The 20143-nt window shown below is 53.1% G+C and overlaps 2 protein-coding genes across 2 annotated transcripts; one reads left to right on the top strand and one right to left on the bottom strand.

Annotated features, from left to right (window-relative positions):
• Positions 1-10951: 10951 nt before the first annotated feature.
• LOC136548897 (uncharacterized) lies at positions 10952-11254 on the bottom strand. The gene has a single exon (XM_066540257.1). The coding sequence runs from the start codon at positions 11252-11254 to the stop codon at positions 10952-10954; it is 303 nt and encodes a 100-aa protein (XP_066396354.1).
• A 5343-nt stretch (positions 11255-16597) lies between these two features.
• On the top strand, positions 16598-19629 carry LOC136552279 (nudix hydrolase 23, chloroplastic-like). The gene is made up of 7 exons (XM_066543802.1): positions 16598-16853; positions 17349-17480; positions 17789-17865; positions 18322-18457; positions 18548-18688; positions 18790-18848; positions 19086-19629. Exons 1-7 carry the CDS (start codon positions 16665-16667, stop codon positions 19144-19146), a joined length of 795 nt encoding a protein of 264 aa, XP_066399899.1. The 5' UTR covers positions 16598-16664; the 3' UTR covers positions 19147-19629.
• The last annotated feature ends 514 nt before the right edge of the window (positions 19630-20143 follow it).

The following is a 20143-nucleotide window of genomic DNA, read 5'->3' as shown; positions in this document are numbered from 1 at the left end:
GCATCCTTTTCGTTCAGAAGGAGGGGTTGTTTGCCGAGCCCTTGAGTGCGAGCCTGGGTCGCTGGGTCTCGACATGGTTGCAAGAAGAGCTCCCGAGTCTCTGCATGGAGCGAGAGGGCGATCAGGAGTTTCCCTGGCTTTTTGTGTGACCCTCACGCATCCTTTTTGTTCAGAAGGAGGGGTTGTTTGCCGAGCCCTTGAGTGTGAGCCTAGGTCGCTGGGTCTCAGCATGGTTGCAGGAAGAGCCCCCGAGCCTCTACACGGAGCGAGAAGGCGATCAGGAGTTCCCCTGGCTTTTTGTGCGACCCTCATGCATCCTTTTCGTTTGGAAGGAGGGGTTGTTTGTCAAGCCCTTGAGTGCGAGCCTAGGTCGCTGGGTCTCGGCATGGTTGCAGGAAGAGCCCCTGAGCCTCTACATGGAGCAAGAGGGAGATCAGGAGTTCCCCTGGCTTTTTGTGCGACCCTTGCACATCCTTTTCGTTTGGAAGGAGGGGTTGTTTGTCGAGCCCTCGAGTGCGAGCCTAGGTCACTGGGTCTCGGCATGGTTGTAGGAAGAGCCCCCCAGCCTCTGCACGGAGTGAGAGGGCGATCAGGAGTTCCCCTGGCTTTTTGTGTGACCCTCGCGCATCCTTTTTGTTCGAAAGGAAGGATGGAATATGCCAGGCTACCCTCGGTGGGCGCGAGCGATGACACTTCCGGTGAGCTGTTATCGGGTAAGTCCGAGTGGAGGCCCTTGCCCCATTCGATAGGGGTCGGCTAGCGGTCCAAAGATGCACTCCAAAAGTACCAGAGGGCTTCTCTAGTGGGTCCCAGGGCCGTTCGATTAGCCCTGGGGTCTCGATGCCTCCCTACGGTGGGATCCCATTCGGAGACCTCCCTGTCGGTCTCGGACATGACTTAGGGCATCCCGAGCGATCGCTTACTCGGGCCTCAGCCATGTACAGGCTCGCCCATAGTTGTCCTTGACTCTGTTGTCCTAGGGCGGCTGTAGAAACCTTCGAGGGCCTAGCCTTCAAACCCCTGGACCGTAATGGGCTCGGTGCCCAGTTCCTTCATCTGAAAGGAATCGGGTGGAGGATATTCCCCTCCCATCGGCTGACAACGACAGGTGCGCCTTTTGAGGCGGTTTTCTCGGGGAGGCGGAACGGTGCCTGTCACTGCTGCGGTCGGATTCGACATAGTGTCGGCGGATGGGACATAACTATGTGTGCGATTAATAAGGAAAAGGTGGGTGCATGAGCGGTACATTCGGATCTGGATTAACTGTATCAGATTTGAGGGAAACTTCCCTGATTTCGTCGCCCGTCCATTTCACCCCCTTCCTGCATAAATACATAATGAGCCTCGCCTCTCCCCTCCTTACCTTGCCTGCATTCACCTTTGCTGCCCTCGAGCCGTTGCTAAGGACAGAGAGCGCCGAGGAGAAGAAAGGAGAAGGGCAAGAAAGAGAGGGAGAGGGAGCGAGCCTTACCGTCGTAGCCGCATTCTTCACCGCACTCATGGCCAGCGCTGTTGTCATTCAGGTGGATCCCTGGGGTCCATTCGATGTGTCCGTGGAGACACTGCAGTCGCTCGTTGATGACGGCCTCCTCCGCCCGGTTACCGACCCCACCAGGCCAGAGTGGATTGCTCCAGTGGGCGAGCAGGAGCCGAGGCCACGCGATGGCTACATCGTGAGCTTCGTGTCTTTCCACGAGCATGGTCTTAGCTTGCCGGCGGACTAGTTCATGCGGGCGCTCCCACACTACTACGGTGTGGAGCTTCACAACTTCAACCCCAACTCCATCGCGTAGGTGGCCATCTTTGTCGCCGTCTACGAGGGGTACCTGGGCATCGTCCCCCACTAGGAGCTGTGGCTCCACCTTTTCTAGGCGGGGCTCACCACCAAGCCGACGGGCATGGTGGGCATGTGGAAGGCGATGAGGGCCGGCGGTTGCACTCTCTAAGTGCGCCAAGACCGGCAGCACCTCTACATCCTGGCCCAGCTCGTGTCGTTCAACCGTCGCTAGTACAACAGCTGGTTCTACCTCTGCAATGATGACAATGGACTTCCCCCCTATACCGGGCAGGTCCTAGAGAGCCTACCAGAGAAGTGGAGGTACAACATCCTGGTGGCCGATCAGCCCAAGCTGCAGCCGCTCCTAGAGGGACTGGAGAGGCTGCAGAGCCACAGCCTTACGGCGGCTGTGGTCATGGTTGCCTTCCACCACCGGAGGGTGCTACTGCTGATGGCTTGGCGGTGACACCTGTTCAACATGACACCGGATGAGCCGATCGAGGGCATCCGGATGTCTGCCGTTGCCCTCTCTGATGAGGAGATTCTACATCGGGTGAGGGAGACGGTGGAGGGGCAGCTGAAGATCGGTGGTCTGACCCCATTCGCGATGCGCCCATCGCGGGGGTACCTCTCCCTAGTGAGTCACACGCCACTATGGCCCCCGAGGCCTCCTCGTTCCTCACCATTTCCTGTTCCCTCATGTGTGTTCGCCGTTCCCGCAGGGAATGAGGGATGTGCGAGCCTCCTCGCCTCCCATTCCCGAGGACGTAGAGCGGCGGGCGGTGAACCGGGTGCATGCCGAGGCACAAAAGAAGCAAAAGGACGCTGAGGAGGCAAAGCGCAAGAGGAAGAACCTTGAGCGCGAAGAGCTGGAGAAGCATCATCGGGAACAGAGGCACGATGGCCTCCTAGTGGAGTCGTCCCCATCCCCATCATTGTCAGACTCCTCGAGCAATGACAACGAGAGCGAGGTGGGGCGGGGTACCCTGGACCATCTCCCTAACATCGTGGGGATGGCGCCCGGGGCATCGGTGAGCAGCCCGGTGTTCCCAGGAAGAGGAGAGGATGCGTCGGGGCTGGCGATCGCCTGCCCTAGGGCTGAGGCCAACACGCCTGAGGCACGGGCATTAGGGAAGCGCGCCATCAGCCCAATGGGCTCGACGGCGGAGGCGACCCGATAGCCTCCGTAGAGGGTCGAGGTGGCGCTGGGGTCTAGCGAGGGCCGAGCGGCACCAACGGACATGGGGGCCGCGCCACCGCCGCCACCACCGCTATTGCAGAGGAGGAGGGACGCAGTGCCAAAGCGGTTGTGTCCCTGGTCGAGGTAAGTATTTTATCAGTGGAGTTGCAGCGTCTCCTGGTCATTCCTCAGTCGTATGCTGACCACGTAAGCATCTGTTTTCAGCTGGAAGCGTCATGTGGAGGCGCCCGCCTTGGCGCCACATAAGGCGCTCAAGGTGAGCGCCAGCTCCACTGCCCAATGGGTGGTGGAGGCACAAGCCGCCATACAATGTGGCGCGGCGTCGGCGTGGGCCAACCTAAAGGAGCCGGTTGCCTAGGGAGAGGCTACCGAGGCGGCCACGAAGCAAGCGGAGGGGGAGGAGCCTACGCCCCGTGAGGCCAAGGCCCATGAGTCATACGAAGCTAAGGCGTCCTCAGTCACTGAGGCCACCGAGGCCGAAGCTAAGGCCACTGAGGCCGAAGCCGAGGCCCTTAGGACCTCCGAGGCTGAGGCGACGGAAGCTGGGGCATCTAGGACCACCGAGGCTGAGGTGGCGAGGGCGGAGCGCCTGTGAAAGCTCTAGTTTGGTTTTGGTTAATTGATGAAACCCTAAGTGCTAACCTAGTTTATCAAAGTGATTATGAGATAGGTAGCACTACTCCAAGTGATGAAGCAATGATGAAGATCATGACAATGGTGATAGCATGGTGATGATCAAATGCTTGAACTTGGAAAAGAAGAAAGAGAAAAACAAAAGGCTCAAGGCAAAGGTATAAAATGTAGGAGCCATTTTGTTTTAGTGATCAAGACACTTAGTGAGTGTGATCACATTTAGGATAGATAGCCGTACTATTAAGAGGAGTGAAACTCGTATCGGAATGCGGTTATCAAAGTGCCACTAGATGCTCTAACTCATTGCATATGCATTTAGGATCTAGTGGAGTGCTAACACCCTTGATAATATTTGTGAAAATATGCTAACACATGTGCACAAGGTGTTTGTAGGGTTGAGACGGCGCTTTCGGGAAAATGAAATGTCTATTTTCTATTGCGCCGGATGCAAAATTCTTGGTGGTTGGCACATTTGAGCAAGGGTGAAGAAGTTAGAGTTGAAATAGAGTTGGTCGAAATGATGCTGGCGTCGGTCTACTGACTGGACGCTGGGTCACTCAGCGACCGGATGCTAAAAGGCTGCGTCCAGTCGAGCTATCAGACGGCACAGTCGCTAGGGTTGAGCACCGGACGCTGGTCTGCGTCCGGTCAAGGTGGACCGGACACGTCCGATCGAAAAAACATGCCTCGGGGAGCTTACTGGAAATGACCGGATGCTGGGGCTTCAGCGTCCGGTCAGTTTTGACCAGAGCATCCGGTCAGCTTTGTAGCCGTTGAAATCTGACGAACAGCGTTTGAAGCTAGTGATGCGTGGCGTCCATCGGGCGATCGGACGCTGAGGGCCAGCGTCTGGTCGGTATGACCGGAGCGTTCGGTTAGAGCGTGTTTTGCCCAGTGAAGGGGTACAACGGCTCTATTTGATGGGGGCTCTATTTATAGCCCCATGGCCGGCTCAAGGGACAATACTTGCACATTTTCATTGACATAACAACCTTGTGAGCTTAGCCAAAGCCCTCCCACTCATCTCCATCATTGATCCATCATCATTGTGAGATTGGGAGAGAATCCAAGTGCATTGCTTGAGTGATTGCATCTAGAGGCACTTGATATTCGTGTTGCGCTACGGATTTTGCTTGTTTTCTCTTGGTGGTTGCCACCACCTAGACGGTTGGAGCAGCGGTGGAGGATCGGCACGAGTTGGTGATTGTTCGTGGCCATCTCCGGTGATTGTAAGGGGAGTTGTACCTTCCTCGGCGGAGTGCCGAAAGGTAACTCTAGTAAATTGCTCATGTCATTGAGTTACCTCACTTGTGGGTCGGTTCTTGCGGTGTCCTATCGTGTGGACGAGGTTTGTGAAACACCTCTTAGCCGCTGAACCACCAAGTGTTGGTCGACACAACGGGGACTAGCGTGTTGGCAAGCACGTGAACCTCGGGAGAAAAATTGGTTGTCTCTTGTCATTTGCATTCTCTTGGTGATTGGCTTGATCTTCATCTTGTGATTGGTTCATCCCCTATACGGCGGTATAATCACCCTACTTACTTGTCTACATTCTTGCAAACTAGTTGATACAAGCTCTTTAGTGTAATTAGAATTGAGAGCTTGCTTTATTATTTACATTCATCTAGTTGAGCTCTTTGGAGTAGCAAGTTTGTGTGCCTAAGTAATCATTGCAACTAGAATTGTTGGATAGGTGGCTTGCAACCCTTGTAGAGCTAGAGCAAGTTTGCATTACGCTATTTGTCATACTAATCAAATTGCGCTAGTTAATTTGTAGATTTTTAAATAGGCTATTCACCCCCCCTCTAGCCATATTAGGACCTTTCATCCTGGGACCACCGAGGCCGAGGTGGGGGAGGCTGGCGTGGGCGCGGTGGAGCCAGCGGCCTAGGAAGCAGAAACGAAGGCGGCGCAAGCCTCGGTACCGCCCCTGGTCCAAGGCATGCCGCCATCGTGGGAGAGCGCCCGGGAAGTGGAGGTCCATTCGATCTCCTCCGATGATACTTCCCAGGGGAAGGGGGTGGTAGACGCCAAGGCGGCTAGCACCGCAGAGCAGCCAGCTTTAACCTCTGGCGAGGGAAGCTTGGCCCTCGTGCGGGTACAACCTAAGCCCCACGGGTGGGATCACCCACGTGTCTTGTGGTGAAGCCAGGACGACCCTGAGGGGGAGCCCCTATTCACTCTCGAGGACACGACCAAGGGGGGTGCTGGAGCACTTTCAAGCAATACCACCGTCTAGCAGAGCGGTCGCTATGGACAGTGCTATCCATCATGGCTAACGATCTACCCAGCGTCGCCCAGGTACGTGTCTTCTTTTCTCATGTGGCGTCATCATTTTCCCACATTTTTATGCAGTACTTGATGTCCATTTTGCCTATCTAGGAGCTCGAGGCCTGGTCCCTTGGGAAGTCGTTGTTCCTCCGACAGGAGAGGGGCGTCTGGGACTAGCTCTGGCAGCAGAAGGACCTGCTTGCCAGTGCCAACGAGCTTCTATCGGCGTGGAGCGTGGAGGTGGAGGACCTTCGCCTTTGCTGTGCTGATGCAAAGGCCGAGGCAGCCACGGTTCGGGAGCAAGCCGCCCCTCTATCGGCGTGGATCAAGGAGCTGGAGGAGGAGCTGACCCGGGTGGCCGGTGAGCAGGACACCTTCAGGTCCTAGGCTAAAGAAGTGATGGCCTCTACCAAGGCCATCGCTGGGTAGCTAGGGGCAGAGCAGGGTGCACACCTGCTGATGAAAGGCGCCCTGGCGGAGGCCCTTAAGGTGGCCGAGGCCTCCCGGACCGAGGTTTTGGTCTAGAAGGGAAAGGCCAAGGGTGAGTCCTGTTCCCCTTGTTTTATTTGTTTTTCCTGTGTTCGACCCCTAACTCCCTGATGTGATGCAGAGCTGGAAAGGGAGGCTTCTAGGGAGGTTGAGGCCTCTCGGGTCGAGGTTCAGCACTGGAAAGAGAAAGCCGAGGCCTCTCAGGTCAAGGTCCAGCGCTGGAAAGAGAAAGCCGAGGGTGAGTCCTGTAGGCCTTCGCCCCTATTTAGCTTATTTTCTTTTGCGCTTAACCCCATCCTGCTTGTTTTGGCATAGGGTTGGAGAAGGAGGTCTCCCGGGCAGCTGAGGCCTCTGTCACAGTGCAGGTGGTGCTCGAGGCCAAGATCGAGGAGCACAACGCGCTGCAGAGCACCGCCCGTACCGTCTACGAGGCCCTAGAGGTTGAGGGGGTCGAGTTGGGCAGCTCCCTTAGGAGCTGCTTGACCACGTTGAGCGGCCAAGTGCGCGAGCGACTCTGGGGAGCGCTGCACATGGGTGTCAAGCGCGCCCTTAGTGACAGCTACATCTTGGCTGAGGATGACGAGGAGGTCGATGCAGAGGTGGCGAAGCTGATGGAGGCGGCTAAAGGCCCCAGCACAGCGCTGGCCAAGCTGTTCAAAGAGGAGGTGGTTCCTCCCACACCGTTCGCCGACGCTGGAGACCCTGAGCCTTGACCTGGGCCAAAAGGGCCATGTAAATGATTTAGGATTTAGATTATCGTACCGTGACGCTTGTGGCCGTCGAGGCCTTTTTTAAAATACTCGTGTGTGCATGCTTTTTAATCGTTTTTATGGTATTTTTTAGCCTCTGCCTTCTGTCTCATTTCTGAACATATCATTTGCAAAAAACTTCCTCGGAACCTAAGCTGCTCGTTGAGGAAAAGGTGGTGAGGGAGTGCCGTAGCCTAGAGGCATAGGCCGTCTCATGGCTCGACCGGCCTTTTGGCCCTAAGACAGACTTTCAGTCCTTAGGTCTTTTACAATCGATTTATCAGAGAACGCTAGAGAGTTTGGCGTAGAAATTTATTCGAAAAATGATTAAAAATGGTGCCTAGGACTTAGGGGGTTCCCCCCTTCTAGCCCCCGAGGGAGGCTCGGTTCTGCAGAGGCAGAGCTGAGTCTTATTCGAGCCCCGTGATGGGCACCTCTATAGAGGCAGAGCCGAGTCTCCCTTATAGCGTTATCGTAACGCCGATCCCCCATCAATGGGCTCGAGGGGTTTCTTGAAAAATTAAAACATCTAAAGAACGCTTCTTTATTGTATTTTGAGAAACAATGTATAGAATGCTTAGAAATTTAAGGGTAGAAGCGACGTAGCTATTCTATGTTCCAAGCGTTGGTGGAGATCTCGCCCTTTTCGTTGGCTAGCTTGTAGGTCCCGGGCTTTAACACTTGGGCGACGATGTACGGCCCTTCCTGTGGTGGGGTCAGCTTGTGGTGGCCTTTGTTGCTCTGCCTCAGTCTTAGCACCAGGTCGCCCACCTTCAGGTCTCGACTTCGAATGCGTCGGGTTTGATAGCATCGTAGGGCTTGCTGGTACTTGGCCGAGTGTAGCAGCGTGACGTCTTGGGCTTCCTTCAGCTGATTGAGGGCGTCCTCGTGAGCAGTGTTGTTGCTTTGCTCGTTGTAGGCCTATAGCCTCAGGGAACCATACTCCAAGCCAGTGGGGAGGATGGCCTTGGCTCCATAGACTAGGAAGAATGGTGTGAACCCCGTGGCTCAGCTTGAAGTGTTCCTTAGGCTCCAGATGATAGACAGGAGTTTGGCAAGCCATTTCTTGCCAAATTTCTTCAACCGGTCGTATATTCTTGGCTTGAGGCCTTGTAGGATCATGCCGTTGGCATGCTTTACTTGGCCGTTTGTCCTAGGATGTCCTACGGCTGACCAAGCCACACGGATGTGATGGTCGTCACAGAACATCAGGAACTTGTGGTTGGTGAACTATGTCCTATTGTTAGTAATGAGGGTGTTTGGAACGCCGAACCTGTGGATGATATCAATGAAGAACAGCACCGCTTGCTCGGATTTGATTCGATTGATCGAACGAGCCTCGATCCACTTGGAGAACTTATCGATCGCTACCAGCAGATGGGTATAGCCCCCGGGGGCCTTCTGCAGAGGCCCAACCATGTCGAGCCCCCACACGGCGAATGGCCATGTAATGGGGATGGTTTGGAGGGCTTGGGCCGGGAGGTGCGTCTGCCGTGCATAGTACTGGCATCCCTCGCAGGAGCGTACCAACTTGGTGGCGTCAGCAACTGCCATTGGCCAGTAGAACCCTTGTCGGAAGGCATTTCCAATGAGCGTCTGAGGTGCTGCATGGTGTCCGCAGGCTCCTGCGTGCAAGTCCCAAAGTAGGGCTTAACCTGCCTCGGTGGTGATGCATCATTGGAGGATGCTAGATGGGCTTTGCCTGTACAACTCGTCGTTGCTGACGACATAGGTTTTGGCTCATCATGCAAGTCGTCGAGCTTTGGTCCTATATGCAGGAAGCTCTCCTCAAACGAGGCAATCAAGGAACGGGACTCGCCAGTTCGTGCCTTGGTTGGCTTCGGGAGGCTCCGTGTTGACTTCCATGACCTCAGGCCCGACCAAAGGGGTCTCAGTAATAGAGGGGGCCTCGAGCCCTGCGGTGGGCTCGACCGGTGGGCCCTCTCCTACCGTCGAGGCATAGTCGATGGAAGGCTTGTGGAGGTCTCTTGTGAAGACGTTCGGGAGGACCGAGGCCCGTGCCGACGCCATCTTTGCCAGTTCGTCCACGGCCTCGTTAAATTTTCATGCGATGTGGTTGAGTTCGAGACCGTCGAACTTGTCTTTAAGGCAATGTACCAGCTTGCAGTATGCCTCCATTTTGGGGTCATGGCAGTTCGACTCCTTCATCACTTGATCGACGACGAGCTGCGAATCGCCCCATATGTCGAGATGTCGTACTCCAAGTTTGATAACAATCATTAAGCCATTGACGAGGGCTTCGTACTTGGCTGCGTTGTTGGAGGCAGCGAAGTGGAGCCGAATCATGTAGCGGATGTGCACTCTGAGGGGCAAGACGAAGAGCAGACCCATGCCTACCCCGGTCTTCATCAGGGACCCGTCAAAGTACATGGTCCAGCATTCCGCCTGGACTTGAGCGGGTGGTAGTTGGGTGTCGGTCCACTCAGCCACAAAATCGGCCAAGACCTGAGATTTAATTGCTTTCCAAGGCACAAAAGGCAGTGCTTCCCCCATGAGTTCCATGGCCCACTTGGCTATCCTACCCGAGGCCTCCCGGTTATGGATTATCTTCCCCAGGGGGAAAGACGATATCATGGTCACCGGGTGGGACTCGAAGTAGTGACGCAGCTTGCGTCGAGCCAAGACTATGGCGTAGATCAGTTTTTGGATGTGGGGGTAGCGTGTCTTGGTCTCGGAGAGCACTTCGCTAATGAAGTAAATAGGTCATTGGACGGGTAAGGCATGCCCTTCTTCCTGCCTCTCGACTACTATGGCCACGCTAACCACTTGGGTCATTGCGGTGACGTAGAGCAAGAGGGCCTCGCCCTTGGCCGGCGGTACCAGGACAGGAGGATTGATGAGCAGTGCCTTGAGTTTGGCGAGGGCTTCTTTGGCCTCGGGGGTCCAAGAAAAGCGTTCGAACTTTCTCAAGAGGCGGTACAGAGGCAAGCCTTTTTCGCCAAGGCGCGAGATGAAGCGGCTTAGGGCCGCGAGGCATCCCATGACCCTCTACACTCCCTTGAGGTCTTGGATTGGTCCCATGTTGGTCACGGCTGATACCTTCTCCGAGTTGGCCATGATGCCGCGTTTCGAGACTATGAATCCCAAGAGCATGCCTTGGGGGACCCTGAAGACACACTTCTCGAGGTTGAGCTTGATGCCCTTCTCCCTGAGGCATTTGAAGGCTATTTCCAAGTCGCCGACGAGATCACTAGCCTTCCTAAACTTGACCACAATATCATCTACGTAGGCCTCGACGGTCCGCCTGATGTGCTCGCCAAAGACCTGGGTCATGCACCGCTGGTATGTGGCCCCTGTGTTTCTGAGGTCGAACGGCATAGTCACATAGCAGTACAAGCCGAATGGTGTGATGAAAGAAGTCACGAGCTGGTCGGATTCTTTCATCTTGATTTGATGGTAACCGGAATACGCATCAAGAAAATATAGGGTTTCGCATCCCGTAGTGGAATCAATGATTTGGTCGATTCGAGGTAATGGGAAAGGGACTTTTGGACATGCTTTATTCAAACCGGTGTAGTCTACACACATTCTCCACTTCCCATTTTTCTTCTTAACTAATATAGGATTAGCTAACCACTCTGGATGGGACACCTCCTTGATGAATCCGGCCGCCAAGAGCTTCTGCACCTCCTCACCGATGGCCCTGCACTTTTCCTCGTCGAATCGGTGCAGGCGTTGCTTCACCGGTCTAGAGCCGACCTGGATGTCCAAGGCGTGCTCGGCGACCTCCCTTGATATGCCCAGCATATCCGAGGGACTCCACGCAAATACATCGGCATTCGCGCGAAGAAAGTCGACGAGCATGGCTTCCTATTTGATGTCGAGGGTGGCATTGATCCTTAGTGCTCGGTCGTCGGGGCAGGCGGGGTCGACCGGGATGAGCTTGACAGCCTCCATGGGCTCAAAAGTCCCGGCTCGATGCTTGGAGTCAGGCACCTCGCTACCAAGCCAATCGAGGTTGACGATGAGGGTCTCAGCCTCTATGATAGCCTCGGCATACTCGATGCATTCGACGTCACAGTCGTATGCATGCTTGTACGTGGACTCGATGGTGATGACGTCATTGGGACCCAGCATCTTGAGCTTGAGGTAGGTGTAGTTGGGGACCGCCATGAACTTGGCATAGCATGGGTGCCCTAGGATGGCATGGTAGGTTCCCTTGAACCCAACCACCTCGAAGGTGAGGACCTCCTTGTGGTAATTGGAGGGAGTGCCAAAGCAAACGGGTAAGTCGATGCGTGTGAGGGGTCACGTGTGTTTCCCCGGTATGATACCGTGGAACGGCGCGGCATCACCCCGGAGCTGCGACTGGTCGAGCTCCAGGAGCTCCAGGGTGTTGGCGTAGAGGATGTTGAGGCCGCTGCCTCCGTCCATCAACACCTTGGTGAGCCGGGTGTTGCCGATGATCGGGTCAACAATGAGTGAGTACTGCCCGGGGTTTGGGACATAATTGGGGTGGTCATCTCGATCAAAGTGATCGCTTCCTGAGACCAGTCAAGGTACTAAGGAGTGGCCACCTTTATCGAGAAGACCTCCCAGTGCTCCCTCTTTTGCTGGCATGCCGTGAGGCACGCCGAAGGCCCACCAAAGATCATGAAGGCATTATGCACCTCGGGGAACCCATCGTCCTTGTTGTCGTCCCCACCGCCGGCGTCTTTCCTCTTGGCATCATCGTTGGGGAGTCCGAGCTTGGCGTAGTAACACTAGAGCATGGTGCACACTTCGAGGGTGTGCTTCACCAGGCCCTGGTGGTAAGGGCAGGGTTTCCTAAGCATATTGTCGAAGAGCCCGAGGCCTCTAGGGCCTTAGGGATTCTTGCAATCTGCGGCCGCAACTAGACCAGCCTCGAGGACCTCCTGCTTCCCTTGGTGACCCTTTTTCTTTTTCTTGGGGAGGTGGGGAGCTGACGCCCCAGGGGCCTCGTCTCCCCGCTTCTCCTTAGCATCATTGTCGGGGAAGATGGCCCCGACGGCCTCTTCGCCCGAGGCGAAGTTGGTGGCAATGTTGAGGAGCACGGCCACCGAGGTCGGCATGTTCTGGCCTAACTCTCGGACCAGGTCTCGGCAGGTGGTGCCGGAGAGGAAAGCTTGGATAATTTCTGAGTCGCCGATGCTGGGCAACTCGGTGCACTGCTTGGAGAAGCGTCGGATAAAGTCTTGGAGAGACTCGTCTGGCCCCTGGTGACAACTCTTGAGGTCCTAGGAGTTCTTGGGGTGCATGTATGTGCCCTGGAAATTCCCAATGAAGACCCTTACCAGGTCGCGCTAGTTGTGGATCTGTGAGGGAGGGAGGTGTTCGAGCTAGGCTCGCGCAGAGTCTGACAGGAACAACAAGAGGTTGCGAATGATGAGCAGGTCATCGTCCGCACCGCCTAGCTAACAAGCCAGGCGGTAATCGGCCAGCCAAAGCTTGGGGTTGGTCTCACCGCTGTACTTCATGAGGTTGGCTGGTTGCCAAAACTAGGCCAGGAAGTGAGCGCTGCGGATGGCCCTGCTAAAGACTCGAGGACCAGGTGGCCTAGGAGAAGGACTACAGTCCTCCCCACTATCGTAGCGACCACCTCAGTGCGGTTGGTAGCCTCGGGCGGGCCCCTCATTGTCGTGGTGCCATTGCCTGCTGACCACATCGTGGTCACCTTGTGCCTCGCGTTAGTCGCCAAGGCAATCGTGCACCGAGGGGGCCTTGTTGGCCATTGGTGCCCGAGCGGGCTCAGGATGAACCAAGGCCTCCCTACCCTACCGAGGCAATGCTGCGGGTAGTTCTGAGGCACCTCCGTGCCGTCTAGAGGTGGAACTCTTGGCCTGCTATACCACGGCGGTCTCGAGGAGGTCTCGGAGCTCACCGTGGACCAGTCGCCCCTCCGTGGTAGAGGGCTTATGCATTGTCCGGAGTAGCATCGCCGCTGCCACAATGGCTAGCACGATCGAAGATAGGGGGTTGCCCGCCCTACGTCACTGTTGATGCGGTGGTTGACATCGTGGGCCCTCCGCCGAGCTGCTCCGCCATCACCACGGCCCCGCTGCTCTTGCTCGAGGGTGTCTCGGAGCTACTGCAGAAGGAGTCGGTCCTGCTCGACCTTGGCCTGGAGCTCACGGAGCTGCTCTAGGTCAAGGCGTCGAAGTTCCTCATGGGCAGGGCTCTCGTTCCACGTCGCCGAGGGCTCGATGCATGGAGGTGTGGCGTCGCCTGCCCCTTCATGGCGCGGGGAGCGGTTGCCTGCCCCTTCATCCTCATCGCTCGCTCTCGGCATCCCGAGCCCAACGTGGAAACACTCGCGAGTGGGGTCATAAGTGCCTTTGTCGTCGGAGTCGGAGTAGCCAAAGTAGTAGTCGCTGCGGCCAAGAAGCGGCGCATGGCTTCAGGGTCGTGAAGCCCAGAGAAGTCCGCTCCGGCCCACGCCTCGTCCTCCTCTGAGGAGTCAGCGTGGGTGTGGGTTCAGGTCATGGCGTCGAGGTCGAGGGCGAAGCGTTGGTGGCATCCAGAGGGCTCCGCATGAGCAGAAGCGTAGGCAGAAGCGTACGCGACGGCGGTGTTGCCAAACCTGAAGGGGTACTGGGATGGTGCCATCGCCGAGCTTTGCTCTGCTGGAGTCGATTCCTTAGGAGGTGGCGGGACAGAGCTTGATGACGGGGCGTCGCTGCGCACCACCAGCATCTTTCCCTTGCCCAGGCTTAAGCTAGATAGGTCCCCAACTAGGGACTCCGTACCAACAGTCGGGCATGGGATACCAGCGGAGCGCAGTGCATCTCCCTAAGCTCGCACGGTGTTGAGGTGGTTCCGCCCACGTCGTGCCTGGCTAGCACAACGAGGGCGGCAGCCTGGGCGCTACCTGCACCTAGGCTACTGGTGCGTGATGTCGTCATCGGTCAGTGGGGCTCTAGGTGTGAGGAGTACCATATCGTACTCAGATCCTAGAGACATGAACTCTAGGCTCCCGAACTAGATCACCATGCTGAGATGAATTGGTCGTACGGGGTCTGCCATCCGAAACTCGTTGGGATGACGAAGCTAACACGTAGAGTTCCCCTACCTGACGCACCAATTATCGGTGTTTTGGACCGGCGGGCCCTCAACCAACTAGTGAAAATATACTGCGTGCCCCTAATCCCGGATAGTGATGTAAAGAGACACAAGGTTTATACTGGTTCAGGCAATAGATGCCCTACGTCCAGTCTTAGAGATCGATCTTGTATTCCTTGCATCGAAGTGCTTGTAGTAGGGGGTTACAAGCAGGGTGAGAGAGGGAGCTAGTCCCAGGTCTCTGCGTGGAGCGGTGTGAATTGCTTGAGATGTTTATCTCTTGCGGTGAGGAAGTGAATGTGTGTGTGTGTTCGTCTATCTCATATGTCCTCATTTGTCTATGCCTGTCCCTAGGAACGGCCCCAGTCTCTCCCTTTTATAGTTGAAGGGGGGACAGGGGTGATACATGTGTTTGCTACGCGGCGTCTTGTGAGCGGAGGTGGCGTGTCTAAGCCCTATAGCTTTCCACTGTGGCGGCATGGTCGATGGAGTGGTCTTGTCCTCGATGCACTGGAGCGACGCGCCGGTTACGCCCGATCCTGTGCGGCGTGGGAGCTCCAGTGATAGCTTGACGCAGGGCATGGTAGACGACGTGCCGGTCGCTGTGTGTTGACAGTGTAAAGAGCCAAGGCTCCGTTGGTGCCGAGGCCGAGCCATCGAGGGGGGCTCAGCGGGCGCAAATCCCGAGGCTGCCGAGACCCTGAAGCGGATTGCCAAGGCTCGGAGGGGGCAGTTGGTCCTGTACGCTGATTCTGAGGTTACAGTGACCTAGACTTGACTCCCCACGCCGCATTGTCCTTGGAGCAGGGGTTAGGTAGCACAGCGCAATGCGGGCGTCAGCCATGGACATAGTACCGAGCACAGCGGCCGGTAACCCTTGCCCCGTCCTGTCCCGGACGGCATGGTGTTGATGCGACTCCCATATCGTCAACCACTCCGTTGTGTCAAGCCATCGTCCGGCTGACGTCGCGGGAGTGTTTGGTCATGTTTGGTTGGACGTGACATTCCGTCAGGGAGATCGGTCGAGGTGGAGGCGGCAGGGCTATCGCCGAGCCGGCCTCGAGCGAGACGGAGAATCGGTTCCCCATCTGAGGCCTTACCTGCAGGGCCTCGAGCAAGACGGAGAATCGGTACTCCGCCCGAGACCTTTCGTGCGAGGCCTCGAGCGAGGCGGAGAATCGGTACCCCGTCCGAGACCCTTCGTGCGAGGCCTCGAGCGAGGCGGAGAATCGGTACCCCGTCCGAGACCCTTCGTGCGAGGCCTCGAGCGAGGCAAAGAATCGGTACCCTGTCCGAGACCCTTCGTGCGAGGCCTCGAGCGAGGCGGAGAATCGGTTCCGTGTCTGAGGCCCTTCGTGCGAGGCCTCGAGCGAGGCGGAGAATCGGTAGCCTCGGACAAGGTGGGGGTTAGCTAGTGGTTGTCTCTTGGCTTTGATTTTGACAGGGTCTAAGCGATTTTTTCGGCTTTTGCTTAGGGGACTCCTTTTTATGGTACCGGACAACAGTTGTACTAAGATGAAAGGCGTCAAAAAAAAATATTAAGCTCCAGTCCACTCAAATGAGGTCATTCACTATGCTCTAGCGCCTGCCATTCTCCACCACTGCCACGCTACCGCTGGATTCTCCGCCTCTACCCATGGCTCGAATGTCCTCCTGGCCGCCGGCCTTCTCCCTTCTCCACTAGAATTGTATCTAATCTGTGGTTTATGTCTTCAATCTTGTTCTCAGATGCCATAGCAGCCTATCGTCTATAGGGAGTTCACTCCGTACTTTAAGGCATGGTTGGAATAGAGAAATGCAAAATAGAAAACACAGAAATAGAAAATAAATGTAGGTACACAGAGGATTAAAAAATAGAAGAATTTTATGGTAATGGACGTTTGGAACACAGGAATATATGATCTTCTATTCTGGTGAACAAGTACTTGCTCATTCTTCCATTGGTATGTAGGAAAAATTTACCAATAGTTTGAAGTGCATGTTTTATTTACTCTATTTGATAAATGGCCGGAAAGCAAGCCTTTTCATATGAAAACAAAATTTCATTCCTTCGTACTAAACATCTTATGACGTAAGCAAAATATGATTTCTTTTTAATTTTTTATAAAAATCCTTCAATCGAAACAAATCCTTAGAGAAACCAAACTATTAAGTATTAATATATTTTTGTTTAATAATAAAATAGTGGATGGAAGGTACAAGTTTTTTTTAAATATTAGGAGGTACAGTTCGACGAATCATGGATAAACCTCACACGCCAGCTCAACTAATCTTTCTCCCAATCGTACCACATAAACCGCGCGTCGACCAATCCCGCGGCGCAACGTGTTGGGCGGCCGACCTCAGGCCTCACCCCTCCCCGCCCGGCGGCCCCCGAGTCGCCATTGCCTGCCCTCGCTCGGCCCGCCCCCCCCCCCCCCCCCCCCCCCCCCGCGCCCGCCACCAACCCCGCCTCCGCTACACGCTACTAAAGCCGAGCCCGCACGGCCGCGCACCCCCCACCATGCTCCTCCCCCTTCTCAGACCCCGCCCGCTCCTCCACCGCGCCGCGCGCTTTTCCTCCCCGCGCACCCGCCTGCTCCTCCGCCGCGACGCGCTCCCGCTCCCGCTCGCGCGCTCCCCGGCTGTTCGCATGGCGGCCTCGTCCGGCTCCGGCGCCAGCTCCCCTGCCCCGGCGCCGCCTGCTGCCGTGGTGAGTTCCCCGTCCCCCTTCGGTGCTGCTCCTCGTGCCACTCTAATGTCCTGCGCTGCGGTCAGTCCGCTAATCGTAGTCGTAGCAGTAATATCTTAGGAGTGAGATGCGTGCTTCCTGAATCGGTTAGGGCGTTCACTCAATACAGTGAGTAGTGACCGTGCCAATTGCCAAATGGGATTGGCTTCCGATGCAGCCCAAAATGACCGATGTGCTCTCTAGTAAAATCGCAGTGTTTTCTATGCTAGTACAATACAATCATCTACTCTGTCTAATGCTGTGGCATCCAGACCACAGCAAAGTTCCGTGTCAGTTCTCCTGGACTGCGCAAGGTTAAATATGCATTAGTCTGACTGCTAACTGTCAAGTGATCAGTACCAATCCGCACAAGTGTCATGACTCTGCAATGTTTATTTCCTGAGCATATACAATGATTTAACTGTTGTGAAGAAAAAATGTTAAAGGCTTAATCTCAGCAAACCGTTCCTTCTGCAGGTGCACAAGTCAAAGATCAAATTCTGCCCTGCTTGTGGAAGTCCGACGAAATTGGCCATACCTGATGGTGATGAGAAGATGAGGGCTGTTTGTTCTTCTTGTGGAAGAGTTCACTACGAAAACCCAAAAATGGTATGTGCTGAACAAATAAAAGAAAAATAAAATGATGCATATGCATTTGGATTTGTACTTTAAATCAAGACACTGATTTGCTTGATTCATAGAGCCCGTGTTTTTCATTCATGTATGAAGTGCTTCTAACGAACAGAACTGCTCCATTTTCTTCATACATTTATTTAACTGATTGGTGAAACAAGGGACTATAACTTTTTTTTTAACGTAAACAAGGACTATAACTAGCAATGAATTTTTTTGTTATATATGTGTAACATGTGTTGGCTGTTAATTTCTGACATTTACAATATATACCATCTGGATAGGTTGTTGGTTGCCTTGTGGAGCATGATAATAAGGTTCTCCTATGCAGAAGAAAGATTGAACCGGCTTATGGTCTTTGGTAAGTTCCCTTTGATGTTTTCCCTTCGATTTTTTGTTCTGATTTTAGTCTGCGCTATAATAGTTAATTGCATAACTGTACTATGTTTTTATATTCTCATGCAACAATTTTTGACTATGTACGACAGATGCAGATTTGCAGTATATGTTAGCCGGAACTTTTTGCCTGTACTGTTTAGGATACGACGCCATATTATAATATAGGTTTTCTGTATTGTTTTTATTTTCTTCTTTGTGTTAGGAATGGCTCTTTTCTGTTTTCATTTACAAACTCCCTAGCTGATAGGATTATGCTTTTCTTATCTTTTATTGTGGTACCAATCATTACAGTACCAATTTCATGTTCTTTCTGTCAAAACTTTTCTTAGTCTTGCGCACCATGAACAATTTTTTTTTATTGTTGAACATAGCAATCATGTACTGCTGTCCTCCAGTTTGATCAAGGTTACATTAACAGGACACTTCCTGCTGGTTATTTAGAGGTGGGGGAGTCTACTGCTGAAGGAGCCTCTAGAGAAACATTGGAAGAAGCATGTGCAGATGTAGAGATAATCTCACCTTTTGCTCAGTTGGATATTCCACTGATTGGCCAAGTGAGTGAAACTTTGGCATAGTCACAAAGTTATAAGTTACTCCGTCCACTACTTAGTTGATTATCTTTGTATTACGATGAGATGCAGTAGAGTTACATTATTTTCCGAGCAAGGCTGAAGACGCCCAACTTTTCACCTGGACCGGAGTCGCTAGAATGTGCACTTTTTGCTCTGGATGATATACCATTTGATTCTCTAGCATTTTCTTCAATCATTGTCACCTTAAGGATGGTATGCCCCCTCCCTGATGTCTCCCTGCCTGCTCCACATTTGCTCTGGTCGTCTATAGGTTTTACATTAAATGCTTTAAACATGTCTACTATTTGTCACAGTATACTGAAGATGTGGAGTCTGGAAGCATCAAATTTCACTATTGCACTATAAACAAAAGGTAAATCATCCCTTTTTGTAGTAACTGATCATTGTCATCGTTCATAATTCTGATGTCTTTTACAACTTAGGAAGTTTATGAATCTTGCTCTAGTTTCCTATGTGATCTGTTGATGTCTCACTGCAAATTTTCTGCAGCACTCACCTATAAGCCAATCTTGCAGCATGTTCAAGTTTACGAATCCTGCTCTAGTTTCCTATGTTGTCTATAACTTGTGTTATGCAACTTGGTTTACAGGTTAGGAGCCAGCCCTTCAGATCTTCGGAGTTTCGATATCGATAACCATATTGCTGTGTGAGGTTGAAAAGTTCTAAACCTTTTGCGATTGAGGGGAATGGTTTTGGCATACAACACTACAACAGGCACAAGGCAACACAGTGAAAACATTGCCATCAGATCGGCCAGTCTTGTCTGTTGAACCCCCATTGGAGCCTTGTTTGGCACCTCCCTGCAGATTGGAACAAATTTGAAGTAGGTGCTGGAACTGTAAATGATTCAGTATCGTAAAGCCTGGTTTAACCTTTTTAGGAGATTCTGCATTTGGATCTCATGGGAGGACTGATAATTGTATCGTAGTGCAGTAAATCTTGGGTGTAGGACTGAGCTATCCTGCATGCCATGGTTGTGGCGCTTCTTCAGTGACCACATGCTGTAATCTGGTTGCAATTGAATCCTGTGAGCTCTTCAACCATTTCAGTTGTAAAGCTTGTGTTGCATCTTCTTTTATCTTCAGATCGAACTGAGTGCTGAATACATGTGCAGCCTTGCTCGTTCGTGATTATTTGCACCCTCAAAACAGCAGAAAGTATACTTCGTCTTGTGACAGGTATACAAGTCCATCAAGTTTGTTCATCGAAGTCAAAAGGAAAAAGAACTTTGACTAGCAATATCTCTAAAATAATTACTTGAATGAAAACTCAAATATTATAAGATTAGGTTTGATTATGAATATAGATGTAAACCTTGCATTGCCAGTGGTACAGAATTTATTCTTGGTAAGTTAGGAAAGTACTCCCCCCATCTAAGAAAATTATACAATTTTAGGTGCATTCTTTGTTTAAAAAAGTTACCAAATATATAGGTAAAAATGTTAACGTTTATGGCACCAAAATAAGTATGGTATGAAAATATATCTCACAACAAATCTAACGATACTATTTAATATTATAAATATTGATGTTTTTTTATATATAGTTAGTTAAACTCAAAATACTCTAACTGTACTGTTTAACTTGTACTGTGCTAGAATTCTGGACGAAAGGAGTATCTATTACCTTGCATGAAAAGTAGTATAC

The sequence above is a fragment of the Miscanthus floridulus genome, chromosome 4 (genome assembly GCF_019320115.1).
Source record: "Miscanthus floridulus cultivar M001 chromosome 4, ASM1932011v1, whole genome shotgun sequence".
NCBI lineage: Eukaryota > Viridiplantae > Streptophyta > Magnoliopsida > Poales > Poaceae > Miscanthus > Miscanthus floridulus.
This window is presented reverse-complemented; position numbering and strand designations above follow the sequence as displayed.

Coding starts and splice junctions, on each gene's coding strand:
- LOC136548897 (XM_066540257.1), bottom strand. CDS start 11,254: ATGGCGGTCCCCAACTACACCTACCTCAAGCTCAAGATGCTGGGTCCC.
- LOC136552279 (XM_066543802.1), top strand. CDS start 16,665: ATGCTCCTCCCCCTTCTCAGACCCCGCCCGCTCCTCCACCGCGCCGCG. Junction 16,854..17,348: donor CGGCGCCGCCTGCTGCCGTG/GTGAGTTCCCCG, acceptor TTCCTTCTGCAG/GTGCACAAGTCAAAGATCAA. Junction 17,866..18,321: donor GAACCGGCTTATGGTCTTTG/GTAAGTTCCCTT, acceptor TTACATTAACAG/GACACTTCCTGCTGGTTATT.